General features: G+C 36.0%; 1 protein-coding gene across 1 annotated transcript in view; it reads left to right on the forward strand.

Annotated features, from left to right (window-relative positions):
* Positions 1 to 17114, forward strand: part of LOC103027038 (mycbp associated protein) — a 45875-nt gene that overhangs the window by 10855 nt on the left and 17906 nt on the right. The window contains exons 2-8 of the mRNA XM_049469735.1: positions 2893 to 3017; positions 3607 to 3769; positions 3891 to 3997; positions 4089 to 4263; positions 10786 to 10901; positions 12284 to 12434; positions 13820 to 13932. Of these exons, the coding sequence (XP_049325692.1) occupies positions 2893 to 3017; positions 3607 to 3769; positions 3891 to 3997; positions 4089 to 4263; positions 10786 to 10901; positions 12284 to 12434; positions 13820 to 13932 (950 nt within the window). The remainder of the gene's footprint in view (positions 1 to 2892; positions 3018 to 3606; positions 3770 to 3890; positions 3998 to 4088; positions 4264 to 10785; positions 10902 to 12283; positions 12435 to 13819; positions 13933 to 17114) is intronic.

The following is a 17114-nucleotide window of genomic DNA, read 5'->3' on the forward strand; positions in this document are numbered from 1 at the left end:
AGTTATATAATATTCCCAGGCTGCATTATTGTGATAATGATTAATGGTATTTGTTGGGCTTGTCACGATAATTTAATTATTGAATTTTCAGATAATAAGTTATAATTTTAGTCCTTCACTCAATAAATAATACAATATATTTTCTGGAAAAAAACATTTATTGTGACTCAGGATGTTTTAACACCTACCTCAAACTAAAATCACCCATTAAACAAGATAAAAAAAAATGTGTTTTGCCAAAATCAGACTCCCATTAGCCTGCAGGCGTATCTACACCGCCAGCAGGACACTACCCACAGGACGACGCCCACAGGACATTGCCCACAGAACTTTTTCCCACAGGATGCTGCCTACAGGATGTTGTCTATGGGATGCTGCCCACACAACGTTTTCCACAGGACGCCAACCACAGGACACTGTGCACAGGACGTTTACCACAGGAGACTGACCACAGGATGCTGCCCATATAACACTGTCCACAAGACACTGCCCGCAGAACGTTGCCCACAGGGTGCTAACCACAGGACCCTGACCACCACACGTTGCCCACAAGATGCTACCTACAGGATGCTGCCCACAGGACACTGCCCACAGGATGCTGCCCACAGGACTCTATCCACAGGACACTGCCCACACAACGTTGTCCAAAGGACGTTGCCCACAGAAAGCTGCTTACAGGATGCTACCCACTGGTCAATACTTACAGGACTCTATCCACAGGATGTTGCCTGCAGGACGGCAACCACAGGACATTGCCCGCAGCACTCTGCCAACAGAATGCTGGCAACAGGACATGGTCACTTTATGCTGAACACAGAATGTTGCACACACAACACTACCCACAGGACACTGCCTATAGAACCTTGCCCATGGGACACTGCCCACAATACGCCAATCACAGGACATTGCCCACAGGATGCTGCATACAGAACATTGCCCACAAGAAGCTATGCACAGGACACTGCCCACTGGACAATGCCCACAAGACTCTGATAACAGTATCCTGCCCACAGGAAGTTGCCCACACAAGACGTTACCCAAAGGCTAATGCCCACAAGTCTCTGTCCATAGAATGCCTCTCTACAGGATGCTGCCCACAGGACTCTGTCCACAGGAAGCTGCCTACAGGACCCTGCCTAACGGAAGGCACCTACAAGACACAACCCACAGTATTACTATTTGAATTAACTATTCTCAAAGCAGCAGTAACACTGTTGTAACACAGTAACACAGGTGTTTAAAACCTCCAGCAGCACTGCTGCAGTATCTGATCCACTCACTGTACCATCAGCTCTACACACTCTAACACCTCATGTACCGCTCTATCATGTGGTGTAAACTCAGCTCAGTAACCAGCTGGAGGATCTCCACTTCCTGATATCCTCCTCAGTGTGACGTATTTTCTCTGGTGCTGATGGATGAGCTTTATTGTGTTCTTGTCATCGAGGTGCTGATATCTCTCACTGAATACAGGAAGTGAGTGTGTGTATTCCTGTAGGTGTGTGTTATGTTGTAGCCAGTGATTCTCTCAGTAAATGAGGGTAATAAAGGGTAGTGGAAATGTCAGAGATTGTGAAAACAGATAACGACTTGCCTGGAATCAGAATAAAAAACAACATTAACAAACATCATATTGTGTAGAGCTGGAGTTGTGGAATAACCTGGGTTTGGGAGAAGGACCCTGCCTGAGGTTAATCCTTTATTCTAATCTTATTTTAAGTATTAATATAAATTAACAACATAGGATTTGATAAAAATATCAAAATCAAAAGATTGGACACACATTAAATTCTGTATTTTTTAATTATTCCAAACTATCCAAACTATGAAGAAAACATGTGAAATTATTTAGTGAACAAAAAAAGAATGTGTTTTATACTTTACATTTTTAAGTAGCACCTCTTGCCAAGATCTCTGCTGGATTTTATCAGTCAGTTTTATGAGGTAGAGTCACCTGAAATTCAGCCTTTAGGCTTTCAGTTAACAGCTGTGCTGAACTCATCAAGAGTTAATTACTTGAGTTTCTTGTCTCTTAATAAAGTGTTTGAGAGCATCAGTTAAAGTAAAGTAGTGAAGAGGTAGAGTTACAGGTATACAGTGAATAGTGAATATTTGAGTAATGTTCTAATCCAGATTATGAGAAGCAACAACTACTCAACTAAATAAAGATTAACAATGACTTAAAGAAAAAATGGTCAAAGGTCAGTCAATCTGAAAATAAGAATTTCAAGAACTTTAAAAGTATCCTCAAGTGCAGTCACCGCAAAGACAATCAGAAACATTATAATGATGGAACTGGCACTCATCAGGGCTCATCAAGCATTTCTTACTATGGGGTTCTTTTATTAAAAGAATTTAACTTTACATACCATAGAGATTTTTGGCAGCAGTTAAATATAAATATAAACATTAAATAACCCAAACTCTGAAAAGCTGTATATGAGTAATGTTCTAATCCAAATTATGGGAATCAACAACTACTCAACTACATAAAGAAATAAACTATTTTAAGCAATGAAGGTCAGTCAGTCCAAAGAATGATGGAACTGGCACTCATTAGGACCACCCCAGGAAAGGATAGAAGAGCTAGAGATTCCTTTGTTTTACAGTATACGTTAATCAGAGATACCAGCCTCAGAAACAGAGTATTTAGGTTTGTTTAACACTGTTTTTAAGTTACTACATGATTCCTTATGTGTTCCTTCATAGTGACTGATAGATCACTTTACTATTCATTTACTATGTAGCAAAAAAAGAAAAATATTGAATGAGAAGGTGTGTCCAAACTTTTGTCTTGAACTGTATTGAAGTATGAAAGTAAAAATCCAGCTTTTGGATCCCTAAACATATTTTAGTGTGTAGATATCAAGATTTATTTTTTTTCTTTTCTAGATAAGAAACAGGGGAAGCTGATGGAGGAGTCATTATCCAGCGTGAGTGAAGAACAGATCAGTAGCTCCATTCTGAAGGGGGACGATATTCAGGCTCTGGCCATCAAACCTGATCATCTGGAGATGGTAAAGATATATCTTGGATTTCCAGTACATTAGAAACCTCTAGAGTAGATAAAAAAGCATGCACTAGAGGGGTATAAAGCTTATAGTATGAAGTTGTAAAGGTTCCTAATGGAGTCCTGTAAAAATCCATCCCATAATAACTCCAATGTTCTCACAAAGTTCCTGCAGATTGTGCAGCATGGGTATAGAAGTGTTGATAGAGCGTCCAACGGCATATATTTGATGGTCCTCTCCATCAAGATCTTGATGGTGATGACCAAGGAATCTGTATGTAGAGGCACCAAGGTCAGCTAAAACACCAGCAGCTTGTCCAGAAAACCGTAAGACCAGGTTTGATGTGGTCCAATGCCTGATCTTTACCTTTGAACTTTAAATACCCCAACGTTATACGTTGATGATGGCCTTAAACTAGACAGGTGGCCCTGGATGTGTTTCTATTGGAAATGAATGGGATGGATTATCACAGGACTTCATTAAGAACCTCTACAACTTGTTACACATGGGTTACACACTGCATTACACACTATACTTCTGTAGTTTTCAATGTATTCACTGTATTTAAACACTCTTTTTGTCTATATAAATACAGATCCGGGCTCCTCAACCTCCAAAGGAGCCCCTGAAGCCCCGCCTATCAAGCCGAGTACTGGTCCGTAAGACACGCCCCTGTGATGAGGTCAGAAAAGGTGTGAGCGTTTCCGTGGCGAGACCTCTTCTAAAGGATGCTACACTTGAACCACTGGAATACACAGGTAGGAGAAGCTCTGCTGCCACCTGTGGTCACTCTATGGTACTACACATTGAATATTTAATGTTAAGTTTTGTACCTGGTTGGTTACGTTTATGTTTTTTTTCTGTTTAAACTTTCATAAGGTCCAGGAGGCCCACGCTTTGATGAGCAGGGCATGGTCCTGCCGCACAGCATCCTGGGAAGTCTGGAGGACTTCAGAAGAGAGATGGAGGACAGAGGAGAGACAGAGGTTAGATTAGATGCTAAATTAGCGTTTATGTTAAGCTTTGGAAACGTGGTATTTCTAAGTGTTCAGCTGTGGTATCGTTCTTCTCTTACAGCTTGTTAGTAGAATTCCTGATCAGAAGACACACTGCCCTCTACAGGCTGGAGCTCAGCAGAGGAATGGGAAGATCAGAACCCATAAACAGGGTGGGTGGGATCCTCAGGGCCACGCCCTCCAGCACTGGAATTACCACATGGCTGAGAGACGCCGCCAGCAGAACTTCATCGCCCGTGAGTTTCACAATAATAACACTTCACTTTAATGCAGCCGTCTATCCATCATCCATCATTACAGCTATCCATCCTTCCATCCATCCATCTATACATCAATTTTTCCATTCATCCACTTGGCAAGTATATGAAAACCTTCTGATCTGCAAATAGATATTCATGCATCCATTCATTCATTTATTTATGCATGCATTCCTTATACATCAATCCATCCATCCAATCATTAATCCATCTATCCATCATTTATTTCAGCAAGTGCATTGAAAAAACAACTGAACTGTAATTTATCATTCATTCATCCATCTAGTCATTGATTCATCTTCAATCCATCCATCTATCCACTCATGCATCATCCATTTAAACAATTAAATACAAAAAATCCTTCTCAACTGCAGATAATCATCCATCCACTAATACATCCAACCATCCATCCAACCATCCATCCATGTATCCATCATCCGTCCAACCATTAATTAATTTAACCATCCATCTATCCAAACGTCAGTGTATTCATCCATTTATCCATCATCCATTTCATTAAAAACCTACTGGACTGTAATTATTCATTCATTCATTCATTCATTCATTCATTCATTCATTCATCCATTGATAAATTCATCATTCATTCATCCATCCATCCAGCCATCTATCCATCCATGCATCATCCACTTCAGCAATTAAATTTAAAATCTTTCTCAACTGTAGTTAATCATCCGTCCATCCATCTGTTTATCCTTCCACCCACTTCAAGTATATATAAAAAACTTCTGAACTGCAAATAAATATTCAATCATTCATTCATTCATCCAACCAACCATCTATCCATCCAACCATCCATCATCTATTTCAGCAAGTGTATTGAAAAACCTAATGAACCTTTAGAACCACAATTAATCATTAATTCATCCATGCATTAATTTCAGCAAGTACATATATTTTCCATCCACATCCATCCATCCATTCATCCATTCTTTCATTTACTCAACCAGGTTCTTTTGAATCTACACCATCAGAACATGAACCAAAATCTTGTGCCACATCATCAACTTGTGCCATCTCAAAAACTTTCTTCTACTGCTCAACCTGTTTAAACCTGAACTTTCTGAATCTGAAACTTATCAGATATTAACCTCATCAACAGTTGCTCTTTTACCTACACCCTCAACTTCACCTGAACCTGGACCTACTGTACATCCTCATCCTCAGCTTCTCTTAACATGATACCTCTAAATCTTCAGATCTTCTAAACCACAGTCTGAATCTCATCCCACATACTGCACTTGCTTTCTTATGTAAGTCAACTTTCAGAATCTGAACCTACGTACCGTCCCACATCATCTTCTTCTTCTTCATCTAAAATCCTACAAACTGATCCTTCTTCTACAGCTCACTCTAAAATATTACACAATACATAAATCATGATTATTTATTTTAACCTATCACCTACAGTAGATGGATGGATGGGTGGGTGGGTGGGTGGGTGGATGGTTTGATTGATGAATGTATTAATAAATGGATGGATGAATAAATTAATCAATTAATGAATTGATGCATAAATGTTTCATTGCAGTTGAGAAGAATTTTCAATTTAATTGTTGAAATAGATGATGGATTGATGGATGGATGGATGGATGGATGGATGGATGGATGTATTCATGGATGAAGGGATGTATTGATGGATGGAGGGTTGGTAAGATGTATGGATGTATGGATGGAGCAATCGATGGAGTTGAGAAAGATTTATAATTTAATTGCTAAAATAGATGATGGATGGATGGATGAATAAATTAATCAATGAATGGATGGATGTATTGATGGATGGAGGGTTGGTAAGATGGATGGTTGAATGGATGGAGTTAAGAAAGATTTTCAATTTAATTGCAAAAATGGATGATGGATGGATGGATGGATAGATGGATGTATGGATGATGCAGTTCAGGAGGTTCAGTAGGTTTTTAATGTACTTGCTGAAATGGATGAGGGATGAATGGATGAATAAATTAAACAATGAAAGGATGGATGTATTGACGGATGGTTGGTAGGATGGATGGAGGGATGGGACAATAGATGGAGTTGAGAAAAAATTCAATTAAATTGCTGAAATGGATGATGGATAGATGGATGAATGGATGAATAAATTAATCAATGAATGGATGGATGTATTGATGGATGGATAGTTGGTAAGATGGATGGATGGATGGATGGATGGATAGGACAATAGATGGAGTTGAGAAAGATTTTCAATTTAATTGTTGAAATTGATGATGGATGCATGGATGGATGGATGAATAAATTAATCAATCAATGGATGGGTGTATTGATGGATGGATTGTTGGTAAGATGGATGGATGGATGGATGGATAGGACAATAGATGGAGTTGAGAAAGATTTTCAATTTAATTGCTGAAATTGATGATGGATGGATGGATGGGTGGATGGATGGATGGATGAATAAATTAGTCAATGAATGCATGGATGTATTGATGGATGGATAGATGGATGGGCAGATGGTTTGATGGACAGATACATGTATCAATGGTTGGATGATTAGTGATGATTGCAGTTGAAAACCACATGTCTTCAGACATATTAATCACTAATAAATAATCGATTAGAGCACGACAGTGGAGTTAATTAGAGTTATTTATGGCTGGTGATCGGGTGGAGTTGTCTCTGCTTGGTTGTCGTGATGGTGAGGACAGTGATTAATTTATGCGGATCTGATCCTACGTGTTGTGATGAGCAGGATCTGCAGTGGTATAGAGCAGCAGCGGTGTGAATCCCGGGGGCTGGGTTGTATAATGGGTTCTATAGGCCGTATGAGTAGAGATACAGCCTCAGAGTAATGAGTCAGTATTCATCTGATAACTGAGGCCACGGGTAATCCCTCTCCTACACACCACCTCACCTCCAGCTCCACAGCTCCACACCACACGTCTCACACACACACACACACACACACACACTAACACGCTCAGCGGGCTGAATCACTGATGAGCTGGCAGGTTTCTCCGCTAAGTGCTTCAGTAATGAGGAGCAGATAACCTGCAGCTTTCAGCAAGTTCTTCACTAAACACACATTTACACAATAAATCCCTTACTGCAATTATTCATCTATCCATCCGTCCACCCTACTGTCCAGCCATCCATCCTACCAATTATTCATTCATCTATCCATCCATCCTTTCATTCATTTGTTCCATTCATCCATCCATCCATCCTACCATCCATCCACCTTACTATCCATCCTATCATCCATCCTACCCACCCTACCATTCATTCTACCATCCACCAATTCTACCATCCAATCTATCCATCCATCCATCCATCCATCCATCTGTTCTACCATCCATCCATCCATTCACCCATCTATCCATCCATCCATCCATCCATCCATCTGTTCTACCATCCATCCATCCATTCACCCATCTATCCATCCATCCATCCATCTGTTCTACCATCCATCCATCCTTCCATCCATCCATCCTACCATCCATCCACCTTACTATCCATCCTATCATCCATCCTACCCACCCTACCATTCATTCTACCATCCATCAATTCTACCATCCAATCTATCCATCCATCCATCCATCCATCCATCCATCTGTTCTACCATCCATCCATCCATTCACCCATCTATCCATCCATCCATCCATCCATCCATCTGTTCTACCATCCATCCATCCATCCATCCATCCATTCACCCATCTATCCATCCATCCAGTCTGCAGAGTTTAGTAACAAATTTAAGAAATATATAGTTCAGAAAACAAAGAAACAAACAAAAACAAAAAAATCTATTAATCTGTCCATCCATTCATCTTTCCATCCACCCTTTTGTCCATTCATCCTTTCATCTATTCATCCATTCTTTCTGACATCCAAACACATATCTGCACAATTTCTACCTCATGTCCTACTTTTTCTTCACCCTTATCATTATTTAGAATCTCTATTTGTATATAAATCTGTACACCTGTATTAATTATTGTTTATAAATCTTAAATTTTATATATTTTTCATTTGATCAGCTGTTACAGTTGTTAGAGTATTTCCAGCCAATTGTACTTTAATAAATGTGAAAGTGAGGATGTTTCATTTGATTTTCATCTAATTTGCACAATTTTCCACTTATATCAAGTTGTTCACCCAATGCCCTCTGTTCAATCAGCTGAAACAGGTCAAGTGTTCTTTTCTCCACTAAAACACCATAAACAGCTTAATAAATAATCAAATTTACACATTTCTCCACTCATAACAAATAATCCATCAGCCAAAACAGGTCAAGTGTTCTTTTCTCTACTGAAACACAACAAAAGGAAACAGATAAATAAATAAATAACACTAACATTTGCACAAAATTCCACTTATAACAAATACTCATTCAGCCAAGACAAGTGACATGTTTTTCTCTCTGTTAAAACTCATAAAGCAACAGCATTACATGAATTAATGTACTAAAAACAAGTTTATTTCATATCTTAACATCCATAAACCTATTTTAAGAGTCAAAACACCAAAACTGTCAAAATATAGGACAAAACTTTTAAAATCAAAGTTTTTCTTTATGAAAACAACATGGGAGCATGGAAAATAGCAGTTATCAGTGTTAATGTCTGTATTAATGGGTTCTTTTTAAGAACTAAGTAATATCAACATATATTGTAATAGAACAAAATGTTATATTATAGAGTACCACTCAAAAGTTTGGACACAACTCAAATTCAGTGTATTTTTTTCAATGTTTTAAAATGTTCTGCATTGTAGATTAATACTAAACATATGAAATTATTGATTAACGTATTGATTAAAGTATTAAACCACAATATGATTAATATTTTACATTTTCTCAGTCAGTTTTATGAAGTAGAGTCACCTGGAATTCAGGCTTTCAGTTAACAGCTGTGCTGAACTCATCAAGAGTTAATTACTTGAATTTCTAGCCTCTTAATAAAGTGTTTGAGAGCATCAGTTAAAGTAAAGTAGTGAAGAGGTAGAGTTACAGGTATACAGTGAATAGTGAATATTTGAGTAATGTTCGAATCCAGATTATGAGAAGCAACAACTACCCAACTAAAGGTCTTGAAGGTCGGTCAATTTTAAAATAAGAATTTTATTTATTTAAGAACTTTGAATATATTCTCAAGTGCAGTCACCGCTAAAACCATCAAAAAAGGTTATAATGATGGAACTGGCACTTATTAGGAAAGGAAGAGCAAGTAAATTCACCAGCCTCAGAAACCACAAGTTAACAGCTCCCCAGATAAGAGCAGCTTAAAGCTTCTTCACAGAGTATTCAGGTTTGTTTAACACTGTTTTTAAGTTACTACATGATTCATTATGTGTTCCTTCATAATCTGATAGATCACTTTAGTATTCATTTACTAAGTAGGAAATTATAAAATCATAGAATAAGAAGATGTGTCCAAAGTTTTAACTGCATAACAACTGTATAATGATTGTTTATGTTAAGTATAATACTGTGTAACACTGTGTAACACTGTGTAATACTGTGTAACACTGTGTAACACTGTGCAACACTGTGTAATACTGTGTAATACTGTGTAACACTGTGTAATACTGTGTAACACTGTGTAACACTGTGTAACACTGTGTAATACTGTGTAATACTGTGTAACACTGTGTAATACTGTGTAACACTGTGCAATACTGTGTAACACTGTGTAACACTGTGTAATACTGTGTAACACTGTGCAACACTGTGTAATACTGTGTAACACTGTGTAACACTGTGTAACACTGTGCAACACTGTGTAATACTGTGTAATACTGTGTAACACTGTGTAATACTGTGTAATACTGTGTAATACTGTGTAACACTGTGTAACACTGTGTAATACTGTGTAATACTGTGTAACACTGTGTAACACTGTGCAACACTATGTAATGCTGTGTAATACTGTGTAACACTGTGTAATACTGTGTAACACTGTGTAATACTGTGCAACACTATGTAATGCTGTGTAATACTGTGTAACACTGTGTTATACTGTGTAACACTGTGTAATACTGTGTAACACTGTGTAACACTGTGCAACACTATGTAATGCTGTGTAATACTGTGTAACACTGTGCAACACTATGTAATGCTGTGTAATACTGTGTAACACTGTGTAACAATGTGTAACACTGTGTAACACTGTGCAACACTATGTAATGCTGTGTAACACTGTGTAACACTGTGTAATACTGTGTAACACTGTGTAACACTGTGTAACACTTTGTAATACTGTGTAACACTGTGTAACACTTTGTAATGCTGTGTAATACTGTGTAACACTGTGTAACACTGTGTAATACTGTGTAACACTGTGTAACACTTTGTAATGCTGTGTAATACTGTGTAATACTGTGTAACACTGTGTAATACTGTGTAACACTGTGTAATACTGTGTAATACTGTGTAACACTGTGTAATACTGTGTAACACTGTGTAATACTGTGTAACACTGTGTAACACTGTGTAACACTGTGTAATACTGTGTGTATATGGTGTAGATCTGCTGGAGAAGCCGGTGGAGGAGCTTCTGATGAACCAGTCGAACAGATACAGGGAGATTCAGGAGCAGAGAGAGATCATCAGCAGAGGCCTGCCTGCCCTGCACCCCGGACATGTGATTACCACTCTAATTCTATTCTAATTCTATTCTTAAAGTTTTAAAGGTTCAGAAATCAATATTTGATTGAATAAACCTGGTTTTTAATCACAGTTTTTTCATGCATCTTGGCATCATGTTCTCCTCCTCCACCAGTCTTACACACTGCTTTTGAATAACTTTATGCTGCTTTACTCCTGGTGCAAAAATTCAAGCAGTTCAGTTTGGTGGTTTGATGGTTTTTATCATCCATCTTCCTCTTGATTATATTCCAGAGGTTTTTAATTTGGTAAAATCAAAGAAACTCATCGTTTGTAAGTGCTCTCTTATTTTTTTACAGAGCTGTATAATAAAGCTCTACAGAAATACATGGTGAATTATTCTGTAAATGAAAAGCGTTTTATACTTTTTCAGATTTTCTCTTTTGAGTTGAGATCTGCAGACTCTTGATATTTTAATCTCAATGTCTTCATGAGGAAGAGTCACCTGGAATAGTTTGGTCTGAACAGCTTTGTATCTGATGCTTCACTTGAAGTTTCGGTTTCATCTTCTCCAAAATCTAACAGTTTGCAGCTGATCTTGGATTGTATGATTTGGATTGTATGCAATTTTAGGATCTTGTTAACACTTTATAATAACTTTCATTAATATACCATTAACTAATGATTAATAAGCATTATTTTACAAATTTTAAGAAACTAAATACTAATAAACGCATTGGCTAATGCTAATGATTTAACATTTCTAAATATGAATATTTATGCTGATAACTAAGTATGATGTATAAAAATGTGTTAATTTTCACATTTCTGATAAACAGATGCTTTGTTTATCTACTGATCATTAGTTTAAAAATATATTAATGAAATTTATTATAAAGTGTAACCAGGTTCTTTTCTGGACTCAAAATAGTGTTGACTTTCAGTAATAATTTGGGGAGCTGTTAACTTGTGGTTTCTAGGGCTGGTTACAAGTTATCCTGTACAACAGAGGAAACTCTTACTCTCCTGATGAGTGTCAGTTTTATCGTTATAACTTTTTTTGATGGTCTTTGTGATCATCCATCTTAGTATAGAATAGTTATAGTTTTAAAGCAATTTTCAAAACAGAGTAATTGCCATTTAACATATTTTTAATCAAAGCAGACATTTCTCATTTTCTGTAAATAAATGCTCTAAATGACTAAAATATTTTTATTTGGAATTTGGGAGAAATGTTGTCAGTAGTTTATAGAATAAAACAACAATGTTCATTTTACTCAAACATAAACCTATAAATAGCAACATCAGAGAAACTGATTCAGAAACTGAAGCTTAATATTGTATTTTTAGTGATAATAAGAGGTGTGTTTAAGCGTTTAACAGGTACTGTATGTATGTGTGTGTGTGTGTGTGTTGCAGGGCAGGCGTGTGGGCAGTGAGTTCTGGAGTGTTCCTCAGCGTTTCGGGGACGAGCTGAGCGGAATCACGGCCACGCTGACCCAAACTCAGAAAGGCAACCCGCCGCCCATCACACACATCACTCAGCCGCTCAGCGCCCGCCGGGAGTCAGGTACACTCTGTCTCTGCTCTCCCAATACACCTGTTCATACGCCGTGTCCTTTACTACAATAACACCACTGCTGCTGCAGCTGCTGACCATAATTACATCCCATTCCTGTTCATTGCTCTGTAGGTAGAAGTACAGATATTAACATTTAATAAAATAATTCTGTAGAAATTAAAGAAATATCGACTCAAGCTTTTTACTCTTTAATTAAAAGTGTTTAAATAAAACAAATACTGGTTTCAAAACTAATTAAAGTATAAAAGTAAAGGTAATGTAAGGAGAAAAAATTAAAAAATTAAGAACAAAAGCTTAGGCCACGCCCACAGAGTCCTATAGTGCACTACCCCCCCTCCGCCCGTCCCCAAAACACAAATTTTTCTAAAAGCTATAATGACTATAATGTTAAAATATTAAAATGTTAATGTTGATAGTATAATTTGGGATTTTGCACTAGGCTCCTCCCTAGTGTTTCAGCTGCATATATGATCATATATGTAAATGAATGTATTTTAGTAGAGTGTAAATATAACCTTAGAGACAAGTTTTTTTTTTCTCTCACCCATTGTTGCTAAAAAGCCTGCTAGTATCTAAGCTTTATTAAGTGCACATGTTTCTGTTCCACCTTAAAATCCACCTTAAATGCTCTAGATCAGCAGTTGCAAAATATGCCATAGAACACAGACGTAAAAAACACATTGTAAGAAGGGCCTTTTCACAGCATTGCATCAAAATTTAGTAGAAAGCCTAACCTGAATAATGTACCGTATTTTTTGCACTATAATTGCACTTTAAATCCTTTAATTTTCCCAGAAATCGTCAGTGCGTCTTATTATCAGGTGTATGAATTCTAGCAGTAAAGCCACTCCTCTGAAGTACAGAGTTATACAGGAGATTCAGTGAAGTTTCTTCAGCACTAAGACTGGAGCAGTCTTAGTGCCGCACCTCGCTATTCCCCCGTTCAGCGGTGAGTATTATTGGCCTGTAGGCTGCTGCTTATCCTGGCTAGCACTGCTGGAGCAGCATTAGCATTACCTGATAACTGTGCTCGCTATCTCCTCGTTCAGAGAGGTGAGTATTATTGGCCTGTAGCCTGCTCCTAATCCCGGCTAGCACTGCTGGAGCGCTTAGCCGCTAATGCTAATGCAGCCTTTGTGCTGGAGCATTAGCGCTTTACTCACCCAAACGAACCATTTCCAGTAGGGGAATCTGTGTGGAATAATATCCAGCACTTGTTTAACTTTTAAAGAAAGTCCTTTTTCATTACAGCTTTGTTTATTTAGCTTAGTGTTAGTTTACTTATTTTTTTACCACTCTGTTCTATGGCATGTTTTTAATTGTTTTATTTTGTTTGTGTGTGTGTGTGTGTGTGTGTGTGTGTGTGTGTGTAGGTAACGAGGTGTCGGATGGTGTGGTCAGTAGGGCGTGGAGTCAGAGTCAGTACCTGCACTATCGCCAACATGAACTCAGAGACATACTGACTGAGATGGACTACAACCAACCGGTACAATAGCACAATAATACAATAACTCATTAACACAATAACACAATAACACAATAACTCAATAACTCATTAACACAATAACACAATAACACAATAACTCATTAACACAATAACACAATAACACAATAACACAATAACACAATAACACATTAACACAATAACACAATAACACATTAACACAATAACACAATAACACAATAACACATTAACACAATAACGCAATAACACAATAACACAATAACACAATAACTCATTAACACAATAACACAATAACACATTAACGCAATAACGCAATAACACAATAACACAATAGCACAATAACACAATAACTCATTAACACAATAACACAATAACACATTAACGCAATAACGCAATAACACAATAACACAATAGCACAATAACACAATAACTCATTAACACAATAACACAATAACACAATAACACAATAACACAATAACACAATAACACAATAACTCAATAACACAATAACACAATAACTCATTAACACAATAACACAATAACTCATTAACACAATAACACAATAACTCATTAACACAATAACACAATAACACAATAACTCATTAACACAATAACACAATAACACAATAACACAATAACACAATAACACAATAACTCAATAACACAATAACTCATTAACACAATAACACAATAACTCATTAACACAATAACACAATAACTCATTAACACAATAACACAATAACACAATAACACAATAACACAATAACACAATAACTCATTAACACATTAACTCATTAACACAATAACACAATAACACATTAACACAATAACACAATAACACAATAACACAATAACACAATAACTCAATAACACAATAACACAATAACTCATTAACACAATAACACAATAACACAATAACTCATTAACACAATAACACAATAACTCATTAACACAATAACACAATAACACATTAACACAATAACACAATAACTCATTAACACAATAACACAATAACACAGTAACTCATTAACACAATAACACAATAACACAATAACACATTAACACAATAACACAATAACACAATAACACATTAACACAATAACACAATAACTCACTAACACAATAACTCATTAACACAATAACACAATAACACAATAACACAATAACACAATAACACAATAACTCATTAACACAATAACACAATAACACAATAACTCATTAACACAATAACACAATAACACATTAACACAATAACACAATAACTCATTAACACAATAACACAATAACACAATAACTCATTAACACAATAACACAATAACACATTAACACAATAACACAATAACACATTAACACAATAACACAATAACACATTAACACAATAACACAATAACTCATTAACACAATAACACAATAACACAATAACACATTAACACAATAACACAATAACACAATAACTCATTAACACAATAACACAATAACACAATAACTCATTAACACAATAACACAATAACACATTAACACAATAACACAATAACACATTAACACAATAACACAATAACACAATAACACAATAACACATTAACACAATAACACAATAACACAATAACACAATAACACAATAACACATTAACACAATAACACAATAACTCATTAACACAATAACACAATAACACAATAACTCATTAACACATTAACTCATTAACACAATAACACAATAACTCATTAACACAATAACACAATAACACAATAACACAATAACTCATTAACACAATAACACAATAACTCATTAACACAATAACACAATAACACAATAACTCATTAACACATTAACTCATTAACACAATAACACAATAACTCATTAACACATTAACTCATTAACACAATAACTCATTAACACAATAACACAATAACACAATAACTCATTAACACATTAACTCATTAACACAATAACACAATAACACAATAACTCATTAACACATTAACTCATTAACACAATAACTCATTAACACAATAACACAATAACACAATAACACATTAACACAATAACTCATTAACTCATTAACACATTAACTCATTAACACAATAACACAATAACACATTAACACAATAACACAATAACACAATAACACAATAGCACAATAACACAATAACGCAATAACTCAACTTTTCTACATAGTAAATGAATAGTAAAGTGATCTATCAGTCACTATAAAGGAACACATAAGGAATCATGTAGTAACTTAAAAACAGTGTTAAACAAACCTAAATACTCTGTGAAGAAGCATTTAGGAGCTCATATCTGGGGAGCTGTTAACGTGTGGTTCCTGATGAGCGCCAGTTCCATCATTACAACATTTTTGATGGCCTTAGCAGTGACTGCACTTGAGGATATTTTCAAAATTCTTAAAATTTCTTCTTTTTTCTTTACTTAGTTGAGTATTTCTTGCTTCTCATAATCTGGATTCGAACATTACTCAAACTAATGTTAACTGAAAGCCTGAATTCCAGGTGACTCTACCTCATAAAACTGACTGAGAGACATATTCTGATGTGTTTATTACATTGTCTTTTTTGTTTATAAAATGATTTATTAACACTTTACAATAGGGGTACATTAATTACCAGAACTTACTACAGAACATCTCAACTAATTATTAATTAACACTAGTTAAGACATTGTTAAATAACAAAATAATGTAACTATAGTTTAATGTATCAATGTATTATTATGTATTACATTATTCATTATTACAATTTAATAATGTTTACTAATGTTTTAGTAACTATCCATTTATAAATACATGTATTAATTATAACCAATATTATACCAATAATAATGTTTTTCTTTGGATGAGTTTAGTATTAATCCATAATACAAAATATTTTAAAATAATAAAAAAACACTGAATTAAAGGTCCTAGTTCAAACGGACCGTTGTTCTAATGTGTGTGTGTGTGTGTGTAAGTGTGTGTAAGTGTGTGTGTGTGTGTGTGTGTGTGTAAGTGTGTGTAAGTGTGTGTGTGTGTGTGTGTGTGTGTGTGTAAGTGTGTGTGTGTGTGGTTACATATTCATAATGTCCTCTGGTTCATTAGCTCTGTACTTCTTCAGCCACCTGGCCCATCTGGACCTGTTCCTGCACCTACATAACACACACACACACACACACACACTCGCACACACACACACACACACACACACACTCA

Source organism: Astyanax mexicanus, chromosome 21 (assembly GCF_023375975.1).
Source record: "Astyanax mexicanus isolate ESR-SI-001 chromosome 21, AstMex3_surface, whole genome shotgun sequence".
In the NCBI taxonomy this organism is placed as follows: Eukaryota; Metazoa; Chordata; class Actinopteri; order Characiformes; family Acestrorhamphidae; genus Astyanax; species Astyanax mexicanus.